Here is a 26,293-nt window from a genome sequence, read left to right as displayed (position 1 = left end):
GAGTCATCCAATACTCACATAACAGACAAACAGGAATTAAACTAGGATGGAAATTCACAGCCATGGTGACACCATATCAATATAACCCTCCAACATAGAGGGAATAAATGCTTAAATAATTTTATAATATTAAGTGCATATATGCTCTTTATTAAAACATCAATTACAAGCTAAAATTCAACAAACTCACATTTTAGAGTGTCTCCAATGGAGGAAAAAATATTTTTTTTCAGCACTAGTTTATGCATGAAGCATTATTTGCACTTTATTTTGAATATACTTTTATTTAAATGCGCTTTATATTTATAATAATATTTAAACACAAATTATTTCGAGAATATATAATATATACATACATTATATATATATATATATATATATATATATATATATATATATATATATATATATACACACACACTTGATATTTTAAAATTATTTAAACACCAATATTTGCACTAGCACTTTGTATTTAACAGTTTATATATTTTGTGTGATATCTAGTAGTAGTGCCTCACTTAGTATCCAGAATTGTCATTTAAGTATAGCACTTAAATTTAAGGCTGCTCTACACAGGTTATACCGAGCAATATAAAGGGGAGGCGCCATTTTCTTGATAAATAGAGGGAATAAGGGGGTCCCCACCTCAAAACTCAGTCCATCATTAGAAGGTCTGCCTATTATACTCATACAGAGTCTCTGAAAATAAGTGTTTTTCCATTACAACCATTCTTGTACTGTGTTCACTATTGTAAGATTTTGTATTGAGATACTGAAATTTTTACTTTATTAAAATTGTATTACCTTCATGATGAAAATTACAATAAAGAATATCTTGTAACTTTTTATACTGTCAAAATATCCTAGAAAGCCCCCATTAAATGGAGGGGGGGGGGGTGCTTTCCATGTATTATTAGAATATTTAGAACAACCTTTTCAACCAGGGTGCCTTGAGGTTTCATCAGGGGTGCCTTGACAAAATGCCTAAAAATTGCCCGAAAACTGTATACAAGCCATTGTGCGGAAGAAGCCTGCTTTTTAGTTACAAAGAGCCACAGGTTATTTTGCACCATTACAACCTTCTAGCTGCTGGCGTCCTAATGACCAATGTCATTATCAGTTGATATGGAAGATGTCAGTCGACTGCACAGCATCCCTGCACCCCCTTTCCCGCCCCTCTCCATCAGCGTTGGGGGTCACATTAGCTGAATGATGGAGAAAAATGGAGTAGGAAGAGAAACATTGGAATACTAGTCAGTACCAGTTTGTAAAAGTGTACTTGCTTTTGAAGAATAAATCCCCTCTAACGCTGGGTGTTCTACGTGTTTGGATGTCGCTGCCTTATGTAAAACTATTAGAATAGTTTTTACATTTTAGAAGGGGTGCCTCGAGACTGTCCATAATTTTTAAAAGGTACCTTCGAGATTTCCATGATTTTTAAAGGGTGCCTTGACTGAAAAGAAGGTTGAGAAACAACATGCTAAAACCTTCTACCTAACCTATAAAACCATAATTGGCCAATTATTAAAAACCAAAACAGCAGCAGTTGCAGGAAAAAAATGTCTAATACGCTTCACCCCTCAAAAAATGTCAATATATTATATATATATATATATATATATATATATATATATATATATGGAGTACAGTAAACCCCCGCTCCATTGCGGTTCAGTTTTTGTGGTCCCGGTATATTGCGTTATTTTTTTGTAATGTTATTTTACTATATAAATCATTAAAAATTAAATATTTTTGTGTTTTCCATAGCTCTTGCTCTGTCTCTCAGTATCTTTTATGTGTTTAAATGAGTTTCTATTGTTTTAAAAGTATGTTTAAAGACCTTAAAATGCTTTTACACGTACAGTGACAGTAAAAAAAAAACATGCCTACAATGTATTTTAATAGGGTTTTTCTATTTCGCGGATTTTCACTTTTCGCGGCTGGGTCCGGAACGTAACCCCCGCAATGGAGGGGGGCTTACTGTAGTGGTAATTTATGCATACCCCAGTCAGAGGCATTGTCCATACATAAATGTGCTATATGACCAGATCACATGAAAATAACCTCTTCTCCATATTTGTATCCAAGTGCAGGCCACTTCATAGAACCAGATGGCCATTCAGAATCCATGGAGATATCCTATGACAGAATTTGTTCCAAGACCAAACCACGTGTAAATAATGGAAAGCTAGAGCGGGCTATGGCAAACCTATCAGATATTTTTGGCAGACCCCAAGGGAAGAGGTGCCCATGTCATTACATGTATTCTTGTGTATGGCTTATAGCATGGCACCTTCAGTACTTTCCCTTTGGCATTTAATTCCTGAATGAGAAAGTTCTCCACAAACTCCAAAACTGTATGAAGCATAGCTTACAATTGCCTAGTGAGGGATCCACCAACTTTGTGAGTAAGTGTTCCAAGCCATGCTCCGCCCAAATAGATAGAACGATACCTAGCCGTTCATGTGGGTTTTGAGATCTCCAGATAGTTCCCAAAGACTGTGGTGGTTTACAGCCTACAGGTTTGTATCCAAAAGGAACCATGGTCTTTTCTGTAAATGGAGGAGGAGATGGGCAGAGATGTGCCCCAAAAGCTGACATTGGGGGGGGGGGGGTTAAGGGGAGGCTGGAAACCTAACCGGTCACGCCGACTGCTTCAGATGCAAGTTCGTTACTGATACATAGGGTTTAGTGTCTGATATATGCTAAGACTGACTCTCTTACAGATTTTCATCTGCTGGGGAACAGTTAATTGTTGGCTTTTTAACACACAGACCTCTGGAAAGAGATATATTTTGCCTCTTCAACAGGTTTGTCTTGTGTATAGAATTCACTTAATAAAAAAAATGAAAAATCTAAAAAACACAAATTTCCCTTTTACTTATCTAAACCCATTGACACATGACGCATCGGGTCCTGAGTCTTCTATCTTCTTCATTGCAGAGGAGGCGGCTTGTTCTTCAGATGTCTATGTCCCTGTCTGGATGGCGTGGACAGTTCCTTTTGGCTGTCCAATGATGGGTCATTTTAGACTCCAGAAGACTGCACAGTGGAAGGTCATCACAAAGAGGTAACCGGTTGGCACAAACACAGACTGCAAAGATGAACTACCGGCTGTCTCTACTGGAACTGACGTAAGTGACATGGACAGCGGCGAGTTATAAAAAAAAAAAAAAAAAATATTTAAAAAGACTTCAAAATGGATGGTGAATTATGGGCTTTAAGGGAGATTACAGGACATGGATATCGACTCGGCAGCACTGAAGACTGTAAAGTGTTGTCACCCTTCTATGGTGCCACATACCGTAGCACCACAGTAGTGGGGAGATCATCAGTGTGTGTGCAATACTTTACTAATCTGTCAGATAAAACAGATCCTATATATGCATTTGTGTATTTATTTGCTTGATTACCATTGACCTTTGAGGGTTTTAGAAGATCCGTTTTTCAGGCTCTCCACACTGGTGGAGCAGCAATATGCATTATGAAGGCCGAGGTTCTTACCAGCAGTTTGAAGGCACATCACTGAAGACTCGGAGGAGGAAGTCTCCCGTTTCTCCAGGCTCGAATGTGGTGGGAATGATGACATAGCGACCTTCTTTTAGCTCACTCCTGAAGAAGACACTGCGCGAGTTTATGTAGACGGAACTGGCGACCTTCGGCTGGAGTGTGTGCATGCGGTATTTGCGGTTCAGCTCCACCTGCTCGAAGAAGACAAGTCAGCCTCCACCAAAGCTAATCAGGAGTAGTGATAGATCACTAAATATCAGACTAGGCCACCCTGACTTTAAGGTGGAAGTTATAATACCTTCTAATAAAGCAATACAGGGTCTAGAACCCTGCTTGGTCCTTACTGCCACCTTCAAAATCCATGGCTAAGACTTTCACATTAACGATCACGCCAGTCATGGATGTACCTTAAAAAGGATAAGTTCGTCTTTTTACAAAAAATAATAAATGCAAATTCTTTTTGCAGGTAAAAAAAAATGTGCTTTTATTATTGTTTTGTTGTAGGAGCCTGTAAAGCAAGGGTCTTCATACTATGGCCCTCCAGTTGACAATTCCCATCATGCCTAGTCATGTCTGTGAATGTCAAGAGTTTTCCAATGCCTCATGAGATGTGTAATTCTGCAACAGCTGGAGGGCCGTAGTTTGAGGATCCCTGCTGTAAAGCATTGCCCCATCGATCAGCAGATTGCTGATGCCATGCAGGTCTCCTGCAGACCTGTTGGTGCATCGGCTTGGTCAATACACTCTTGACAGGAAGAGACAAACTACCACAGCGCTCATAGGGCTGCTAGGGCTGCTAAGGCTGTCAGGACTTGTAGATTTCCATCCACAGAACACTGTGCCGCATTTTTTTAAATTGTGACAGCTAGCGTGGGAGATGATCCCCCGCTAGCTGTCAAAGCGGGGGATCAAGGGGAGCAGGGGCTGGTTCTTTCATAACCTTTTACACCCTGAATATGGGTGTAACAGGTTACGAAAAGGTGAACTTATCCTTTAAGCTGATTTGTCTGGTTCATGTCTTGAGTACATTCTTATATAGTACTAGGGCAGGTAACCCCATAATGCTGGTGTCGGCTGACACCTGCAAATGTCTGTACATGCACCTGACAGAGCCACCACATGTATGTGATTGGAAGATAAGAGGATATAAATCTCACCCTGAGCACATCAAGGCCAATAGCTAGGTTTTCCGCTTTCCCGTCTTTCCGCGTGGTCCTTTTGGTTTTCTGCTGTAGGCAAACGAGAATTTCATCCTCCGCTTTCTTTACATCAAACACATACTAGAGAGAAAAGAGAAGACAGACAGATCTGTGAGACGCAAGTCACGGAACTAAAGCTGAACTCCGAGCCAAACCGCTAATTAAATGAAATACACGTGTATTGTATGCTTTTTACTTGCAAAAGGGTTTGTGTTTCTGTCCATCCAGTCCTGAGATTTACACATAGGAGTTACCACCAGAGCAGGAATAGAGAGAGAATCCTATGATGGGGACCCTTTCGTTCTAAAAACAGGTTCACACTGTAGTGGGTCCAGGAACACGTGAAAATCGCATGCTTTTCCTGATCCGCAGGCAATTCGTGCCACTTTTTAGCAGACGCGTGGGGGTGCCATTAAATGAATGGGCTTTTGTTCTGGCACAAACACACCCGCATTGACCCACTACATTGTGAAACAAGCCTAATACTAATTCAGGGGTCTCCAACTGGTCAAAACAAAGGGGCAGTTTACGGTCCTTCAGAATTTAAGGGGGCTAGACTGTGTTCATTGGGAGTAGAACATTTCCCTGGTGTCAGTGGGAGTAAACAATGCTTCTTTGGTAATAGGGGGAGGAAAAGCACCCATTGTTGATGTCAGCGGGGGGAATAAGGGGAGCCCTATCGGTGGTATCAGCGGGGGGGTGAATAAGGGGAGCCCCATCGGTGGCGTCAGTCGAAGGAACAGCTCTCCACCGTCGGAAGGAACAGCTCTCCACCGTCGGGAGGAACAGCTCTCCACCGTCGGGAGGAACAGCTCTCCACCGTCGGGAGGAACAGCTCTCCACCGTCGGGAGGAACAGCTCTCCACCGTCGGGAGGAACAGCTCTCCACCGTCGGGAGGAACAGCTCTCCACCGTCGGGAGGAACAGCTCTCCACCGTCGGGAGGAACAGCTCTCCACCGTCGGGAGGAACAGCTCTCCACCGTCGGGAGGAACAGCTCTCCACCGTCGGGAGGAACAGCTCTCCACCGTCGGGAGGAATAGCTCTCCACCGTCAGAGGAATAGCTCTCCACCGTTGGTGTCAGTGGGAGGAATAGCTCTCCATCATTGGTGTCAGTGGGAGGAGATAATGCCCCAATGATGATGTCAGTAGCAGGAATTATGCCCCATTGTTCGTGTCAGTGGGAGGAATAGTGCCCCAAGGGCCAGATAAAGGCGAGCAAAGGGCTGCATTTGGCCCCCGGGCCACAGTTTGGAGACCACTGCAAAGAATCAGGGTTATTGTTCATGATCACACGCATTTAAATGACCAGAAATTTAAACTTTTAAACATGCCACAAAACGATCTATCGGTTTTCAGTGGACTCTACGTTGAAGATAGAGCTCTGCCAACAGAACAGGCTTCCCTACTGAAGTACCATTGGTCTGTTCTCACCTGGGGGTTCTGGAGAAAGGTGGTCTTGTTATTGAGGCAGCCCCCTGACCGGTTCTTTAGAGGGTCTTCATGTCTTATCCATGATCCCTGCAGCACAGCCTCCTCCCAAGTCTTGTGAATGCTCAAATAGGACGTGTTTATGAGTCTACACATGATGATGTCGGTGTAATACTTGCAGAAATCTTCAAATGTCATCCTGAAAAACACCAAAACTTATTAACACTTAAAAACCAACCTAAGGCCTTTTTTTAATATAATATAGTGGTTTCCCCAACAGAAGTAAAAAGGCAGCTCTTGGTACAATACCCACCTCCGCTCTGGTGCTGTTCCCTACAGTAATTCAATTCTGCCAAAAGATGTCCTCAGCCTTCTGCCCAGCATCATTCAACCTGGAAGACTGAGGACATACTGTGAGTGCTGGACATCATAGGACTACCCCCTAAGCAGAGAGGGGCGCTGACATAATTATGCCAGCTGTGCTCTCTACATCTTTGAGCATTACCCAATGCTGGAAGAAGACCTAAAGAGGAAGAAGACCCAGTGGGGGAGATTTACTAAAACTGGAGCACTCAGAATTTGGTGCAGCTGTGCATTGTAGCCCATCAGCTTCTAACTTCAGCTTGTTCAATTAAGCTTTGACAATAAGCCCTCGGTCACACAGAATGAGGGTTTGAATCAGTGCGAGTTCCGAACCCACATTTCAGTGCAAGTTCGGGGGCGATTTGAACGGCATCTGTACAGGTCCATGCATAGATGTCTACTGAAATCGCCCCTGAAGTCGCCAAAAGTAGTGCAGGGACTAATCTGCACCGCAAAGATGGTATCGCACTGATTGGGACAGTGCCATTGCCGGCAACAGGCTGCGATTTGGCATGTGATTTGACATGTCAAATCGCGCTGATGTGAACGGGGTCTAAAACCTGGAAGCGGATTGGTTTCTATGCACAGCTGCACCAAATTTTGCACTCTCGAGTTTTAGTAAATCTCCGCTAATGTGTCTGGAAGATATCTGAAAAAGTAAAGTTAAAAAACACAAAATGAGGTTGGGGAATCGGTCCTTAATGTCTACTGGGGAAACCAAGAATGTGATTTTTTTTAATATGATTTTTAAATTAGATTAGGGCTCTGTAACGTGCTCCGTTTAGATGCAAATAATGCTTAAAATGAACCTCTTAGCGGGAAAATAGTGGCCAAACTACTAATAAAGTCAATGTGATGCCCTAAGAATATTCATCAATGCTTAAAGGCAATGAAGAGTGTTTTTCAATGTTTTTTTTTACCCATGGACTGTTTATTGATGATATTTTAATTATCTGTACTGCAAGGGAAAAGGCTCTAACCCAATTTCATAGGAAATTCAACAACTTTGAACCGCTTGTAGAAGTAACAGTCTTTACTGGACTCTCAAAACGAGAACACAAAAAATGTTCTTCAGCAAAAATAAAGCAAACCGTCCATAATCCTGGTATAATCAAGACAACATAATGGCTCACCGCCAATATACCAGTCCCACAATGGGATCCTGCCTGCTTTGAGGGTACCGCAAAGACCGTAGGAGCTCAACAAAACCCTGTCTCCAGATGTTCACAGTTGTGACTTACTCCACTCTACCTCACAGATGGGTGTCAACTCCTTTCAGGCCTTCTCTGCAGAGGCGGTAACCCTATCGAGACCAAAGTCCCTGTAATCAGGATTTGGAGGTTCTTTCCCACCCAAAGTCTCTCTAAGTCTCAGAATTCTGGGTCTCAAATGAGAGCTTGCCAGTCCAGAGAGAACTGTAAATTAGTCCTCTCCTCTTCAGCAGGACCACCCTGGAATCCCTCAACATGCATGGATGAGAACCCCTGAGTACTACAAATGTCTCCTATCATCCCCCTTAAATAAGGGTGAAACATACCTGTTGTCCGAGTGCCATCCCCAGTGTCCTGTACAGTATTAAAAGGACTATTTTGCAAACATTCATCTACAGTACCAATAGGGTACAGATACTGGGATCGCAGCAAGAGTACAGAATACAAGGCCTTAAATGTGGTATACCTAAAATACCGTGTGCAAAATGTTCTGTAGGACTCTGTCAGGGGAATGAATATGGACGTTTTGACATTTTTCTGGAGGTATGGCCTGCTGCAGATTCAATAATCCTGTCCGACAGTTTTGTTAGCTAAAAATGCAACAGATTTAGGTAATTTTTAAAAGCTCCATTTTTACAAAGGGGTGCTATGGCTGCACTAAATTAAGAAAAATACTTCTATCCAGTTGGTAGAAAATGAAGGTGGGTGTAATTAGGACCAACTCTACATTGGCGTACAGAGACAAGCAGAGTGCCCGTCTCTGTACGCTGTGTAGCAGGGCAGAATATTTGCTGCCACTACCCACTTCCCACCTCAACCAGTCTCTAGTGATCAAGCATACGGTCAGCTTTAGCTGATTGGCTTCCAGCAACCCGTAATGCTGACAGTCAGTGGAGCTGAATGGAGAAGCTGAGGGAAGAGTTACCTATCGGGTCCGCTCTCTTCCTCGTCACTGACAGCATGCAAAGCAATTTAGCCAATCACAAAGGGAGTGGACCTGATGGGAATTTAGTGTCTCTGAATCCCCATTAGGCTCTCCCAACCACTTTAGCCTCATTCACTGGGTGCTGAAGCCTGTACACTGTGAATAGCTCCTTTATTTATTTGGCTGGAGCTGCCCGGTGCTAAATCGGACATGTGTTCAGATGTGGTTGAGCAGCCCCAAAAGCAGACAGCGTGAAAGCAGATAAAAAGCAAAAATTCGCTTATTAATATTATGATGCACCATGCTGCCACCGCATTACCAGCACAGCTCATGCAGGAACAGAGCAAGTAAAGCCCCTCAGCAGTGAGTCTTTCTTCCTGCTTTAGATCCACTCCGTAATCCCATTCTAAGAAAAGTAGTAGTCGTAGTGCCCACATGCAGAAATTCTAATGGCTGCACATGTTCCTAGCAGAGGTATGGGTGTATATGCACAGGCCTCTAGGTCTAGAAGTCAATTTGGACAGGGGTCACCATTGCAACCTGGCCCCATGCTCCAGGGGGGCCCGTGTGGCCCCCCTTCTGGCCTGTATAGGAGGGCGGTGGCATGTAGAGGAACCAACCCAGGTAGCCGCTGAATGCCCGCTTCTCCTCCTCTCCCTTCAACAGACAATCAGCGGCTGCAGAAGGGAAATGGAGGGTATCAGTTATTCCACATGCCACTCCCGCCACCTCCTTATCCCTGTCCTGCTGCCCCAGGCCCCTGTGTGCTTCCCCTAGCACCCCCCTACAACGCTGCCAGGTTTCCCCCCTCTCCCCCTCCCACCAGCTGCTGCGAGGGATGTGTCAGGATGGAGAACAGTGAAGTCTTAATGGAAGTCTTAAATTTTCTTAATGAATAGAGTCAGTGATCAGTACTATATATGAATGAACAGGAAGCTCTGTACAGAGCTATTCCTGTTCATTCATTCTGTGCAGCAGAGGCTGCAAAGAAAGGGACTGATAAATCTGTCCTTAGTCCCTTTTTCGGTCTCAAAAGTGAGACAAGGCCTGTTTAGAGCCCTGATATTTCACCAAAGCCCTAAAAAATAGGTAAAAAATAAAATATAATGGTAAAATTTTTTTTAAAAATACTGATACCAGTGGCGGAACTACCAGGGTCACAAAGGTCGCACTTGCAACAGGGCTCTGGCATTTCAGGACTATAAAAAAATGGTCCCACTATGGCAGTAAAAGGGCCCCGGGATCAGTGGGAAGGCCCTGTTAGGGGGCCCTTCATGGTTTCTTGCATCGGGTCCCTGAAGATTCTAGGTTTGCTTTATATTATACCAAAATTTACATACAAATACCCAAAGATTTTACTAGCAAATAACTTACCAGAATTCACCGTCATCCTGCACTGTCACGCCAAGTTTTTCCCGCTCGCTCTTGCTCACTTTTTGCCATTCCTCTGAACTGTGGAGGGAAAAAACAGCCATGTGACACAGAGTGAAGGTACTTGCACCACTCTCCCAATCCACCTATTCTGTATGTGTGGCACTAATATCACCGTAACTTCTGTAATGGATTGCTTTTCAGAGCGCAAGTGACAGGCCGATAATGGACAATATGTCACCTCCCGGACGCCTGTTTTAACCCTTGTGAGCCTGCAGCACCATGCCACAACTGTGTGCATTACACATGGTTGCAGTGCAGCCCCAATCAGTTGAACGGGGCACGTTTGTTGGTGGTACTGTCCACCAACCTAGAATGAAAGATTGAGCTGGGTGATCAGGGGATGATAAAACCGCAGCTCATTTGCCTATTTTTTATGCCAAAAATTCACTGGAAACGCAGTACAATTGCATGTAAACACGCACGCAGAACTGCAAAGAGAATGCAGGGATTATGGTAAAAGGGCCAGTTCACAACAGACCACGGTGCCGGAAACCTGCATTCCATGCCCGTTTGCCGCACCTCATTCAAAATGCACTGCAGTGGGTGTCAATATAAAAGTTGACACCCGAAATGCAAGTAGCAAATTCAATGCATTTGCCCACACAGGATCGCATGGTACAAAAGTACTATGCGATGCGGTTGCAATGAGTTTGCAAAAGTAGCGCATGCACTATTTTGGTGCGCTGCAGTGTAATTTCATCCCATTTAAAATGAATGGGCTGAAATCACACCGCACAGAACTGCATGTGAATCGCACAGCGCGTTCCTGTGTGAACCGGCCCTAAATGAGCCCTTATAAATGTAGCACTGCCCCCTTGAGGACTGCTGGATTGTTCACCTTGGGATCCCCCTGGGTTACCAATAGCAAATGCAGCATGCACAATTTAACTCTTTACTCCTTGGCTCAGTTAATGAACAGTCTAGGGGGATGTAGTTGTTTTTGTGGTTTTATTTAAATTAGGGATGGGAGAAGGGAAGAGTGGGATACTCCAACTTGAACTATTCACAGTAGATAAGGACTCCTGTCTGAAGATGCAGCCAGGCTGCAGATTTACATTGCCACTAGGTGAATCTAAGATTAAGTCTCCATACAGATGACTTGTTAGGATGAATGATCTTCGGGATACACACCTAGTACCCCCTTTCACTTGACACACTGCTGACACCCGTCCTCTGACTATTTCATACCAGGTTGGCCCCCCTCAGGTCAGGCCCCTAGACACAAGCCCCTGTACTCACAATGTTTTTTGAGGGTCTCCAGTGACTCTACCCCTTCAGTCAGCTCTCATGGACCTCTGGGCTTCTTTCTGGTCCCCGGGTCGACCGCCTGTGACCACGTTTCTCTGCTACAGAGGAGGAGGCAGCCGCCACCCTCCCTCTGGGACGCTGCTCACCAGCCAAAGACCCCGCAGCATATGTGCTCTTGGCTTTTATACCACACTCCACAATGCACCGACACTGCTAGTCTGTGCCAATCACTGGGGCTGTATCAAAGCCTGTGTACCCATTGGTCAGATTTCCTCCACTGTCCAATATGCATCCCTATTGGACCAGTGTGAAACACTATCTTGACTCAATGAATCACACACTGAGCACCATGAGCAGACCTCACTCACAGATCCTGCTCTCTGGTAGGCAGAAAGCAATATAGATTTGCATGCTGCTTCTCTGATAGGCAGACAGAGCCAAAAACTTTACTCTCTCACTAGCACCTACCTAGGAGGGTGCTACATAATATACGGTCTGGAGTGGATTATCCCTTCCTGACTGCCTGTTATGCCAATCCTCTGGCTTCAATACTTTAGGAGCCACTAATCTGGAACTAGTAAAGTCAGAACTCTTGATGTACATAGTTGTTTCAGGTCAGTGAAAACCTATTGAACCAAGAGGCAGCCAGGCAACCAGCATTTTTCTGATGGGGAGCTCAAGACAACAACAATCCTTAATTTACTTCTTTCATGACAAGTAGCTAGACACGGCCTAACCACACACCGGACAATCTGATTTACTAGGGAAAGTGGCACTCAGAACACCTTCAATAGTTTGTGTTGGTGGCACAAATTTGCCTGGCATTTTTGGAAACACTTCTGATTGGTGCAGAATTACCTGTCACTCCATGGCCCGTTCCACTCTCGTTCACCCCATGGATTGCGCATTCTGATCATATCCAGCTTCTCAGACTTGAAAAATGCCAGCAGCCCATGGCCCAAGCGCACTTTCCGTACATCAGTCACAGCGTAGGCGTGGCCTTTTACCAGACCGCAAGACAGCCGCGCTTCCATGTCAGCCGCCGAAGTCGCCTAGAGAAAAAAAAAGGCATTTACAGATAAGATTTAGGACAATGGGATGAGTTTGTATTTAGAGGTGCTGCTTATAAGAACCTATCAGATGTAAGGATCCATCCCTGATGACATTAACATGACTCAGAACAGACATGTGCAGTTTAGTACATTTGCTCTTGCCGCAGCACTTCAAAACTGAGAAATTGAGAGAATTCAGTTCAAGCATCAGTACAAGTATGCACTGCAATTCAAGTTTTACTTAACTGCTTCCCGACCGCCTCCCAGGCAAATCGCTGTACATGTACGACGCTTGCTCTGGGGAGTCTAGGGGGCGTGCCCCTGCTTGTCAGCGGGGAAGCCGACGCAGGTGTCTCTGTACGGCAACGTGGAGCAGTCTCCCTCTCTCTCTCTCTCTGGGCAATGTGGAGCAGACAGTCTCCCTCTCTCTCTCTGGGCAATGTGGTGCAGATGGATGTGGAGCTGATTCGGTGGTTCAATGGGCCACTTGACTGGACTTGCCCCCCAGGCCTAAGGCTGCCAGCCCTCCCCTGCATACTCTCACATTACCCAAAGCCCATAGGGAAGTAGCAGTACCAGATCCCAGACGATACTAGCAGGCGGTCATGTTGACTAGATGGACTGATTGGTTTTGACACGCTCGCCTGAAACTTTGGGTGGCTTTGGAATTGTCCTTGTACCCATTGTGTCTCCCTCGTGCCCCTTGGTGTCTCCGGGACCTTCCCGACGTAGTTAAACTCCACCCTACTATAGGCCCGACGATTCGTACTTGTGCGTCGATCGCCTTTAGCAGGGGTCTTTCAGACGTGCACTCCGCTATTCCCGATTCTGGGTAACCCGACTTTCCCTCCTGGTTGTGAGCGAAACAGATTCAGAGACCTTATGGGTGTGGGAGCGCTTCCAGGCTGTCCACTTTACTGTTGGGGGTGCCTGGCCTTCCCTCTCCCAGTTGACCTCATCGAGTGGCCCGTTTTTCCTTTCCCATTGGCAGGCACTGCAACTTCTTCACTTTTTGTGGGAACTGGGCCCTCCTTCCCTCTTTGCAAGAGACCCAACGCCCTTCGAGGATCTACTGATGGGTCATGGACCCCTGCCTCATGCACTGTCCCAGCTGTATTCCTTCCTCTCCTTGCCCCCGGAGGATTTCATCCTGCCGGGTATTTTGAAATGGTGAAAAGGTGAACTCCACAGGACATTTACTGTAACCCAAAGACGGAACATTGTACGGTTCGCTCTCAAATCTTCTATCTGCGCCCCTATCCAAGAATCCAACTATAGGATTCTGTCACACTGGTACTACACTCCGGTTAAGCTCCATCGTAGCTTCCCTGAGGCCTCTGGTAAATGCTGGCGATGTTCGCAAGATCGGGGCACGTTCGTCCACATCTTTTAGAGTTGCCCTAAACTTCAGGGCTTTTGGACTGATGTACGCAGGATAATCCAACTGATGACGGATTATGTTATCCCTGATGACCCTGCCTTCTTACTCCACGGTTCTGCAATCTCACCGACGCGATATAAAAATTCTGTTATTGGCCTCCGCTGGAAGGACACAGCTCCACCCACGATTTCCTTATGGCTGCAAAGAGTGAAGTCGATCAATGACTTGGAAGACCTGGTACTCACCCAACTGGGTAGAGAAAGATATGCCAAAACATGGGACTGTTGGAACTTGTTCATACTCTCGGATGAGGGTCAGGCTCCGAGTACTGGCCCTGATGCTGGTCGCTGAAGCGGAGTCACCCGCGCGGGACGACCATCTCTTTCGTCTCTCATCTACATCTTTCTCTTCTTCTTTTCCTCTATCCCCTCCATCTCTGCTGCCGTAGTCTCCATTCATCACCCCCCTTCTGCTTCTCCCTCCACTTCCCCCTTCCCTACTACGGCAAAAAGTATTTTTGGTATCCTCATGATCTTGCAATTACACGCATGCTCAGTTCCGCACTGCATACCTTATTTTGTGCTCCTTCTGATGTTGTATTTGGTTCGCTGTCGTCAGTGGTGTATTTTGGTTTTGTGCTGCCCTAGGCAAGACTAAAATTGGGTGCCCCCTCCTCCTATGTAAATTTTCCCCACTCCTTCCTTTTTAACGGATGTGACTCCCTCCAAAATTTAAGGACTACAAGTCCCAGCATGAACCCCTGAGATCTCACGAGAGGGGGTGGGAGAGAGAGAGGGGCGGGTGAGGGGGGGTGGGAGAGAGAGAGGGGGGATGAAAGAGAGAGGGGGGATGAGAGCGAGAGAGAGAGGGGGGGGGATGAGAGCGAGAGAGAGAGAGGGGGGGGATGAGAGCGAGAGAGAGAGAGAGAGAGGGGGGATGAGAGAGAGAGAGGGGGAATGGGAGAGAGAGGGGGATGAGAGAGAGAGGGGGGTTGAGAGAGAGAGGGGGGTTGAGAGAGAGAGGGGGGTTGAGAGAGAGAGGGGGGTTGAGAGAGAGAGGGGGGTTGAGAGAGAGAGGGGGGTTGAGAGAGAGAGGGGGGTTGAGAGAGAGAGGGGGGTTGAGAGAGAGAGGGGGGTTGAGAGAGAGAGAGGGGTTGAGAGAGAGAGAGGGGGGAAAAGAGAGAGAGGGGGGAAGAGAGAGAGAGAGAGATTTAGAGAAGGGGGATGAGAGAGAGAGAGAGAGAGAAAGGGGGGATGGGGGAGAGAGAGAGAGGGGATGGGAGGGAGAGATGGGGGTGAGAGAGAGAGGGGGAATGAGAGAGAGGGAAGAGGGGGGGTGAGAAAGAGGAGGGGGGTGCGAGAGGCAGCTCTAGCAACCACTGGCCAAAAAGATTCTCAAGGGGAGGGGGGGGGAGGACTAGGGGAGCCTGCAAAGTGCTGCCCTAGGCCTGGGCCTTGTTGGCCTAGGGCCCTAGGCCAAAAAACAGCACTGGCTGTCGTTGAGCTATACTCTGATTGCCTGATACTTGTTTATGCCGTTCTCCATGCCTTTCTCTATGTATATTTGGGTATGCACTTATTATCATTATTATGTTGTTCTGGTTTTTCAGTTTTGTTATTATACCTTGCCACATGCTAAACTTTGCTGAGTGTGTACAATGTTTGTGAATGTTGTTTCTAATTTCTAATAAATTTGAAAAAAAAAAAAAAAAAAGTCAGCTCCGTGTGTGCATCAAATACTGCCAGAAATCGACTTTATATGTATTTTCACACAAACCCAATTCTGATTCACCATTGGAAATACATGACAGGTCCTCTTTAACAAGCTCAGTGGATCTCAGTAATGCGGTGTTCCGTGTCTAGACCCCCTGTTTTGATTATAAGTGACATTTCTATTTATAAGAGGAGGTAAAAGCTCTTATTAACACGAGTAACACAGCCGATCTCCCGCTGGCATGACATTTTACATTCATTTAAGCGTTCTATTAGCGGAACAAAGACCGACCTTGATGGAGCAGCTGATTAGGCCTCCACGATTATGCACTTTCAGGACTCGCTCGAAAAGATCATTTCTCTTATTGGCGTCCGTGGTGTATTCTCCTTCTGAGAGCTCTACGGGTTCAGAGACCCCGCCGGTGAAATCAACAAGGGCGTCCGCTGTGTTCCCGCCATCAAGGGCCTCGTAGCATCCCGCCAGCCTGGTAATCAGAAGAAAGAGGTTTAGGGGAGCTGGGAAGGAGGACGCTTCACGTTCCATTAGGCTGCCTTTTAAAGGCCAGATTTTGAATAGAAGAGTTACACTTTCTGGTTCGGTTGGAATTTTTTTCTGTGCCCCACTAACAGAGTATGTAAACACAAAGGGCCGGTTCACTCCAGAATGCAGTGCGAGTGTTTCCCCCCACCACATTCGAACCCAATCCACATGCAGATGCCAATGCAATGTTAATAGCACCCCAAACGCACCGGCAGTGCCTCTGCCGGTGCCAAACCACATAGTACTGCAGCACAGGCATAACTAGAACCTTCAGGGCCTGGTGCAAGAAACCATGAAGGGCCCCCCAGACCTTCCTGCCATTTTGGGGCCTCCCCACGGTGGTGGTGGAATGCCAGGGCCCGGTCACAAGTGTTACCTTTGTGATCCTGGAAGTTCACCCACTGGTGTCAGTAGTTTTTATTTTTTGGTATTTTAATTGTATTATTTTTTATCATTTTTTTTACAATGTCACTGATTAGGACTGTCCATTCAGAAAAGGAAGGAGCTGGTAAATTTCACATTTACTCACTCCTTCCTGGTTCTCTGTTGTGACACATCCCCTGCAGCAGCCGTCAGGAGAGGGGAGGGAGCACAGTGGGGGGGGGGGGGGGGGGCAGGGGGGTGCACAGGGGTCCAGAGACAGCAAAACACAAGTGGACTGGATAGAAGGAGTGGCGGGGGCAGCATACAGAGGAACCAATCTCCTCCATTTTCCTTCTGCAGCTACAGGAGGAAAGAGGAGGACAGTGATTTCTCTACAAGCTGCACCAGCCGCCCCTCCTATCCAGGTGTACAGGGGAGCCACACAGGCCCCCAGGAGCATGGAGCCCAGTTGTAATTGCAACCCCTGCACTGCAGTACAATGCATACCACTCGTGTGTGCTTGCTCCTGAGCCCCACTCTGTGTGTCCATAAGACAAACAAAATGGGGCTTGGCTCCGTCCCCCGCTCCCTGGCTGTGATTGACAGAAGCGGGAGCAAATGGCTCCTGCCAGTGGCGTAGCGTGGGTTGTCAGCGCCCGGGGCAAGGCAAGTAATTTGCACCCCCAAACCTGCAGACTTTTAGCACTCCTCGAGTCCCTTCCTACAATAGTACTGACCAGCCTGATTCCTATACTGACCTACCAGTCCACTACGCTAACGTACCCGATTCCTGTACTGGCCACTACACTGACCTACCTGTCCACGACACTGACCCTTACACTGACCTACCTGATTCCTACCTGCCAACTACACTGCCCACTACACTACACTGCCCACTACACTACACTTTCCAATACACTACACTGTCCACTATGCTACCCACTACACTACACTGTCCACTGCGCTACACTGTCCACTGCGCTACACTGTCCACTGCGCTACACTGTCCACTGCGCTACACTGTCCACTGCGCTACACTGTCCACTACACCACACTAACCACTATATTGTCCACTAAACTACACTATCCACTACACTGTCCACTACACTACACCACACTTTCCAATACTCTACACTGTCCACTACACTGTCCACTACACTACACGTCACTGTCCACTATACTACCCACTACACTGTCCACTACACTACTCACTACATTGTCCACTACACTACACTGCCCACTACACTACCCACTACACTGTCCACTACACTACACTGTCCACTATATTGTCCACTAAACTACACTACCCTACACTGTCCACTACACTACACCACACTTTCCAATACTCTACACTGTCCACTACACTGTCCACTACACTACACGTCACTGTCCACTATACTACCCACTACACTGTCCACTACACTACTCACTACATTGTCCACTACACTACACTGCCCACTACACTACCCACTACACTGTCCACTACACTACACTGTCCACTACCCTACACTACCCACTGCATTGTCCACTACCCACTAAACTACACTACACTGCCCACTACACTACCCACTACACTACACTGTCCACTACCCTACACTACCCACTACACTACACTACACTGTCCACTACACTACCCACTACACTGTCCACTACACTACACTACACTGTCCATGACTACACTGCCCACTACACTACACTGCCCACTACACTGTCCACTACACTACCATGTCCACTACACTACACTACCATGTCCACTACACTACCATGTCCACTACACTACCCACTACACTACACTGTCCACTACACTACACTGTCCACTACACTACCATGTTCACTACACTATACTGTCCACTACACTACCCACTACACTACCATGTCCACTACACTACACTGTACACTACACTACACTACCATGTTCACTACACTATACTGTCCACTACACTACCATGTCCACTACACTACACTGTCCACTACACTACAATACCCACTACACTACTACTACCCACTAAACTACACTGCACTGTTAACTACACCTCCTGCCCAGACTGTGTCTAGTCCTGCAGCCAGCAAAATGACTTACCCGTTTTCATGATCCATCCACTCTGCCACATGGTGAAGACGAGCACTTACAGGGGGCGGGTCGGGGAGGATTGTGAGAGCTTAGAGGAGGCGGGACGGAGGCACATGCAGAGCTGACTTAGAAGACAGCGAGGCGGGCTCCAGAAGCGAGGTGGGGCGCTGCCACTGGCCAGCCCCGCTGCCGCACATGACAATGTTGGCTCAATCACAGGGCGCCGGCCGGCCATCGTTTAGCCTGAAGATGGCGGCGGCTGGAGTGACACACTAGGAAGAATTTTTAAAGTTTGCTAGTGTGACACTGGTGCAGGATGCGCCCCCCAAATGTTGCGCCCGGTGCGGCCGGCCCCCCCTGCACCCCCCACGCTACGCCACTGGCTCCTGCTGCTTTTTCTCAGTCAATCAGGAGGCAGAGACCTGGGAGAGCAGTCACTGTGTGTTGATGGGGGATTCCCTCAGCAGGAGGTTTTCCCACAGTCAGAATACAATGATTACTGCTGGCAGAGATAGGCGCCGCCATTGATTGAACAAAAATAACCTGACATGCTGGTTATACTGAAGTCTAACAGTGGATCAACTCCAGTACAACCAGTCTGCCTATAGACGGAAAGTCTCTGCTGAACTGGCCAAACTGGGCAGCTTAAGGCAGACATCACATCTAAGGGCTAGAATTGAATGCTGCAGCACATTACATTTTTTCTTGGGTTTAGCTATCCTAGAAGAACCTAGAAAAGCCACAATGGGAACCTGGCTTCCAAAAAGTACATTTTCATAATATTGTTTTCGGTCTTTAAAATGCTGTTTTGTATTCTGTCTTCTCAGCCTGCGTTTTCTGATCAATAACCTCACAGGGGTGAACTACAGCGAATTATCATGAAAGGCCGTGTTTACCAGCATGGGGATGCACAGATGTTCCCAGGGCTGCTGTTTGAAATCACAGGGCCCCGTACAACCTACCTGGCATTTTTAATTGTTTTTTTTTTTTTTACAAATGTTTAATTTTTTTTAGAAAGTGTTATTTTTTTAACAGGACAGGGAAGCCTGCAGCGCTCTGGGAGGGGGGTGGCACAGTGAAAGGGGGGCACATGGGGAGGGGGGGAATCAGAGGCAGGCAGAACAGGGAGGGGGATCGGTGTTGGAGCAGCAATTACAGGAACGATGCCCTGTGTCTGTCGCTCTCCCCGCAGCAGCTGAAAGCTGGCAGGAGGGGGAGAAATTGGCTTTCCGCTGCTGCACAGGGCAACCTTCTGTAATTGCCTCCCTGCCCGACCTCACCAATTCCCCGTGCTATTGGGGCCCTCCTGTGTGCCCAGGCTCCCTACAGGAGGACTGGTGGTCTCCCCCTATCAGCAGGCCTGGGTGTCCCCGCCTTGACTACTGCAACTCTCTCCCCACTGGCCTACCTTTATAGAGATTATTCCCCCCCTTCAGTCTACTATGAATGCTGCTGCCAGATTCTATACACCAACCAATCCGTAACTGCTGCCCCTCTCTGCCAACCCCTTTACTGGCTTCCACTAGCCCAATGTCTAAAATTCTAAATACTAATCGACAAGGTACAAAGCCATCCATCTTGAGATATCGTGCAAATTATCCACTTCACTTCTCCCAAGACATCTTGTTTTCTAGCTCCCTTGTTACCTCCTCCCATGCTTGCCTCCAGGATTTCTCCAGAACCTCTTCCATCCTCTGGAACTCCCTATACTAATATGTCCAGTTAGCTCCTACCCTGTCCGCCTTTAGATGATCCTTAAAAGCTCATTTATTCGGGAAGCCTACTCCACCTCCACCTAAAAAATGTACTTGGGTCACCTTCATCAGATAATCCCCTGCAGCTATTTGTACCACCTTCCTCTCCCTTTAGATTGTAAGCTCCACGAGCAGGACTCTACTATTTCTTCTGTATTGAACTGTATTGTAATTGTACTGTCCCCCTTTATATTGTAAAGCATTGTGCAAAACTTTTGGCGCTATATAAATCCTTTATAATAACGCAGCTGCACTGACACACCTGTAGCTCCCAATTTGACATCCGCGCTGGGAAACGGCCTCGAACACAAACATTGTGAGTTTGGGGACACGCACCAACACAGATGTTGAAATTGGGAGAAGCGGCATACACCAATGGGACAGCCTACACGAGCATGCATGGAACTCCTGTGCATCCCCCTTCGGACAAACACAGCGTTGCATGGGCGTACACTGTAGTACACCCCGTGTGAAGGACCCCTTACAGACAATTTTCATCACCTTACCTTGGACTTCCTCCTTCTGTGGGTACATACAGTACAGTAAAATATTGTAGTGATGGACCTATAACATAAGAGGAAAGCACTGGGGCCGCTACGTACTTGGCATAAGCCTTCTCCAGCAACGCACACCACAGCTCGTTCTTCTCATTGGAATGGCAGTAGATGAGCTCATTATTGATTGTCGGCAGTCTGTCATCGATCACCACGTCTATCCACTCCCCAAACCGCCAGAAATGGAAGTGAAAGATCCCGTTGTAATTTTCAGGCCTTTCCGCGTTCCACTCCTGTTCCTTCCAGTTGGGAATCACCTTCACACACAAAAGGAGGACACAAGGTTAACAAATGCAGCAACCGCACAACAAACTTAAAGCGGAGTTCCGGCCACAAAATCGACATAATACATTTTTGGGCCATCCGCTTGCTTTTGCTCACCTGAAAAAGAAATGGATAGTTACAATTTTTTTTTTGTTTACTTACCTTGTTATTGAAGAAAAATATACTCACCTTTCTTCCACTTCCTCCCTCTGCGGCCGCGGCCCGCGCCGTCACTTCCTCTTTGCATTGATTCCTGGGAGCTGAACGTCATCGCTCCCAGGAATCAATGTGCCTGCACCGGCCCCGCTCGACACTTCCGGTGTGGCGCCTCATTCCCTGCTAAACAGCTTCTGGGCATGCCCAGAAGCTGTGGAGGGATGACGCGCCTGCACCGGAAGTGACGAGCGGGGCCGGTGCAGGGCATTCTGGGAGAAGAGAACGCAGAAGAGGACGCTCTGTACTAGCCCTGACTGTCCCGGGAGTATTTTTATTGAAAAAAAAATTTTGTGGCCGGAACTCCGCTTTAAGAGGAACAAAATGCCGGTTTTACTTGTTATACCACTCTGATCATGAGGTTTGTTGGTTTCCGTGGAAAACTTTGTAGATTTTGCATTTTTCTTTTCTAAAAAATGTTATGGGGGAAAAAATGAATGGCTGCTGAGATGCCAACGATAGTTTCTTTATTTGTTACCATGTTTTCAGTGATCAACCTAAAATACTGCAGAGGAAGTCCACTATATAAATCTAAATCTGTAGATTAAAGCTGGACTCCAGGCAAACCACTAAATACAAAAATTAAATACATAAAAAGGAAGGAGTCTCAACTGCCAAAGGTATTTACATTTCTGTCTATTCAGTCCTGAGATTTACACACCTCTGCCAGACCACACAGCCCTGTTTGGCAGGAGAGGCAACCGGATATTAATCTGATGCAGTTCCAAAATTAAATGAACAACAACAGACAAGTAAAACGTAGACACTGAGGGCTAGCTTACACTAGCGCTAGCTCTCTGTGGTGAATCACACTTCAGAGGGTACTTGACAGGTGTTGAGGAGGCGTTCTGTCTTGAACACCTAAAGACCAGCACCACTATGCCGCAACCATCTGCCTTGGGTTGCATTTGGTGGGCAGAACTGCCAAGCACAACAGGGAGAAGGAAAGCATTGTGGCCACAGCATGTGTACACCCCTGTCCTCTGCCTTTGCAGCTTAAGGGGGAGCAGTTAGGAGGGGGCAGTGAAGACATGGCTCAACTAAGTGTTGCACTAGTGGCTAGCATAGGTAGGAGATCAGCTCCCCATTAGTCACTTCTCAAGGCTAAAGAGGGGGTAAGAGCTTGGGCTCCGTCCATACCTAGAAGGAAACGGTTGGTGCCAGTACAAAAATGTTGGTGCCTCCTAACAAAGGTCAATGTAGATGGGCCTCCTTGCACTAGTGACTAGGCGATCAGCTCCCCATTGGTCACTGCTCAAGGAACCGCTTGCAACCTCAAGAGGAGAAATGAGCTTGGGTTCTCCAAACCTGGACGAAGTTGTAGGTGCCAGTCCAAAAATGTTGGTGTTCCCTTAACATTAGATGTCAATGTAGACAGGCCCCCTTGCACTAGTGGCTAGAGTAGGTAGGAGATAAGCTCCCTATTGGTCACTGCTCAAAAGAACCGCTTGCAACCTCAAGAGGAGAAATGAGCTTGGGTTCTCCTAACCTGGATGGAAGTTGTAGGTGCCACTCCAAAAATGTTGGTGTCCCTCTAACATTAATGGTCAATGTAGACTGGCCCCCATGCACCAGTGGCTGGAGTAGGTAGGAGATAAGCTCCCTATTGGTCACTGCTCAAGGAACCCCTGGCAACCTCAAGAGGAGGAATAAGCTTTGGTTCGGTCCAACCCCAAAGAAGCAGTCGGTGCTGGCCCAATAAGCTGTTGATGGGGAATTACCCACTCTAAAGTTGTTTATACACAAAGGAGATGCTCACAAAATTGTTGACCTAATATTGCCATTAGGTTGAGAAAGACTGAAATACCCCATGATATAAGTACCTATTCTCTAAAATGCTGCTAAAATGAGCACCAGATGATGTGCTCATTTTATAAAAGTCACAACTTATTATCAAAGTTCTGTGTTATTAGAACATCCTTCAGCATGGTCATAATGTATTCTGACAGTCTATATTTATGGAAATGTCCACAGTACCCCAGCTGAGGATCAGTCATATAGTGAAGGTTAATTACCACTAAAGTGTCATTAGGAGAGATCAGGGGAGACTGCTTTTAAACATCCTCTTTACAACCCTATGCCGCCGAAATGCATCAAAAGTGTAGAATAAGCAGAATTTTCACCAGCCCTTAAGTGCTCAGATCACGGATGTTCCATAATTACATCCCACCACTTAAGTAATAACTTGCAATGGCCTCCTCCTACTAATGCATGCTGGATCCATCGCACATACTTTCCAAAGCTGTAAATCCTGGCATTAAGATTGAGATCTTCCCCTCAAGGGATTGTCTCCTTTTCCTCAATCTAAATATATGGTACATATAAAAGATAAGTCAACCACAGCAGCAAGGATCTTAACAACCCCTTAACCTACACCAGACAGGGGGGTACATCCATCAGGAACCAACTATATTAAACCTTTCACCTTGGAACACAGGCATCGATAGGTTAATTTACCTATTCACAATCCCTGCTATCTACACAGGGCTAAGGACTCTTCCACCACCCCATGTGACAGCATTAGGACCTGGTGATTGGTCATTCAGACACTTCGTACTGCATTGTGGGAAGAAGGGGTGATCCCTAACAGATCATTGCTGTAAGAATGAAGCTGACTTGGAGTTATGCAACATACAGAACAGCATACAGAGTGGAGCTGAGCTTTGTAACATACTGTATAGCACAACATACAGGATGGAGCGGAGTGGAGTGTCCTTGTGTCGTCCTGGCTAGTCCGCTCTGTGGGTTACCAGCAATCATCCCTTTGCAGTAGTCCTGAATTTTGGCAGATTCTAATTAGGTATCTAGCGGTTTTATTTATGGATTGTCTTCATATTTGATAGTCATTTATTTTGCATGTGTGCACTATTCTTTTTTAATATGCATGTCACTTGGTTCATAGCTGCACCAGCTTTAGAAATACATGTTCAGGGTTTGCTCCCCCAACTTTTTGCTTGTTTATTATGTATTCGGCCTGACCAGACTTCTGGAGTTGAGCACCCCACCCCCCACACACACCTGTACTCTATCAGTGTCCAATATCAAGTAGATATAGGAGGAGTCCCTTGTAGTGCATTTGCACATCTCTCCCAGCAAGAAGTATTATCTCCAAGGGTTAGAGAGGCTGGATTCACCCTTTTTTTATGGATAGTGTAGGACCCACTGACAATGGGGTACTTTGACGTAGTGGTGGGCTTGAGCACGATATGGCCATATGGTGGGACCAAATCCCCAATTTTATTTATGGATTGTCTTCATATTTGATAGTCATTTCTTTTGCATGTGTGCGCTATTCTTTTTTTAATCTAGCTGTTATTGTAAGGTTATTGTAAGACATACCACTCATCTATGCCTAATGAAGAATCTTTAGAAATTGAAACGAGTCAGCTCACATTTAACAGTCGGTCAAGATCTGATTAAATTGGAAACCATATGAATATGGCACGTGTATTGATTGGTGGTCTTTGTCCACAACAGCATTATATCAGCCTTGTTTTTACTGCGGTTTCAGGTTTTGGTTTTCAATAAATATCATCGTTTTATAAGATTTTGTTTATTTTTCTGGTGCCTAATACATCCTGATCCCTTCTTTAACTTTTTATGTGAAATATATGTACAAGGGTTGTGGCACCTTGACCTACCTTAGACTCTGTCCTATCATCTTTTAATCCTGCTAAAATTGGATTGCGCCAATGTCATCAGGTGCATACTGCTGGCCACACATGTGCCAATTTTATTACCAATTCTGGAAGGTTCCCATCCACTTTCAATCTACCAAATCTATAATTTCCCAGTTTTCAATCAAAGAACATAAACTAGTTTACTCGCCAAAAGGCAATTTTAATCAAAGTTCTATACCAGTTTCACTTGTTTGGTTGCAGACTGTGGATGTTAAAAACCTTCCACAATTACCAACAATCAATGCCGCGTTTGTTCCTACACCCGATTTATAACCCTTTGCTATGGGCACCATCTATTCATTTCACCATATATGTGGACAGGTTGACTGCTCTGCAGGATTGGGGAACAATATTGGTAATAGATAAGTGAAGTTGCCTTCAGGTCAGTACAATACACAAATTTCTGCTCAGAGCCCAAGAAATCATACGTCTACATCAAATCTGAACTGACTGACATCTGTTCCCTGCCAGGGCGAGTTTGTACAACCCCCGGCTATACAGCCTGCCGAGAACTGATTAATGGAGCGTTCGCAACCAAGCAGCTGCTCCATTTATCATTGTGGTTGCTCCATCATCAGCTGGGTACTAATACACCTAGTTGTTTCTATAAGGAAAAGCGGCAAAAGAAAGTAACCAGAGCAACCAATCAGAAGTCAACAATGTCTGCATGTCTTGCATTTTAGGAAAAAAATGTTTAGGCATCAGTATCCTCCCTCACAACCCTCCCCCCGCCCCCTTTTACTTAAGTCCTCATTCGATCCAGTGATGTGCATGTCTGCAGCTCTTCTCTCCCCTTTTTTCCGGGTCTCACTGGCTTTGCTGGGGCACCGTCTCCCACTGTGGTCTAGCAAGGCCATTGACGAGGGAGCGGAGCCGTGTCCCGCTGACTGTGTCAATAGGCGCTCGAGAGCGAGCATGCACTAGTGCCCCCATGGGCAGCAGTCTCCCATGGGGGCACTGCCGGCGCTCCTGGCTCCTCCCCTCTGTCCAGTGTCCCCCACTCTGTCCCCCATGTGCACTGCTGCCCATGGGGGACAGAGGGGGGGACACTGGACAGAGGGGAGGAGCCAGGAGCGCCGGCAGGGGACTCGAGAAGAGGAGGTTTGTGGTTTGTGCAAATAGGTAAGAATTTTTTTTTTTTTTTTAAATGTTACGTTACCCTTTACAATCGCTTTAAGCTGTGCTGGATGTAAGCAGTATCTGCTGATCGGTTAATGTGACAAAGCTGACAATGATCCCCTGGTTTTGAAAATACCAGTTACCTGGCTGTCTGGGGCCTTCAAACTTTCTAAGGCACTGACCTGAAAGAAGCATGCAGCAAACAAAATCAATAGGTGAGATTTCCTAAAACTGGAGCACTCAGGATCTGGTGCAGCAGGGCATTATA

At 46.4% G+C, this 26,293-nt stretch overlaps 1 protein-coding gene across 1 annotated transcript in view; it reads right to left on the bottom strand.

The window, feature by feature from the left end:
* The window catches only part of CAPN5 (calpain 5), a 192,280-nt gene that overhangs the window by 15,415 nt on the left and 150,572 nt on the right, over nt 1–26,293 (bottom strand). Inside the window, exons 4-10 of the mRNA XM_082245916.1 lie at nt 20,798–21,006; nt 15,759–15,951; nt 12,180–12,373; nt 10,014–10,091; nt 6,144–6,339; nt 4,668–4,790; nt 3,505–3,701 (exon numbers count right to left, since the gene is read on the bottom strand). Of these exons, the coding sequence (XP_082102042.1) occupies nt 3,505–3,701; nt 4,668–4,790; nt 6,144–6,339; nt 10,014–10,091; nt 12,180–12,373; nt 15,759–15,951; nt 20,798–21,006 (1,190 nt within the window). The remainder of the gene's footprint in view (nt 1–3,504; nt 3,702–4,667; nt 4,791–6,143; nt 6,340–10,013; nt 10,092–12,179; nt 12,374–15,758; nt 15,952–20,797; nt 21,007–26,293) is intronic.

Source organism: Pelophylax lessonae (genome assembly GCF_965119305.1).
Source record: "Pelophylax lessonae genome assembly, chromosome: 2".
NCBI classification, from domain to species: Eukaryota; Metazoa; Chordata; class Amphibia; order Anura; family Ranidae; genus Pelophylax; species Pelophylax lessonae.
The sequence above is the reverse complement of the archived record's forward strand: the minus strand, read 5'-3'. Positions and strand labels throughout refer to the sequence as shown.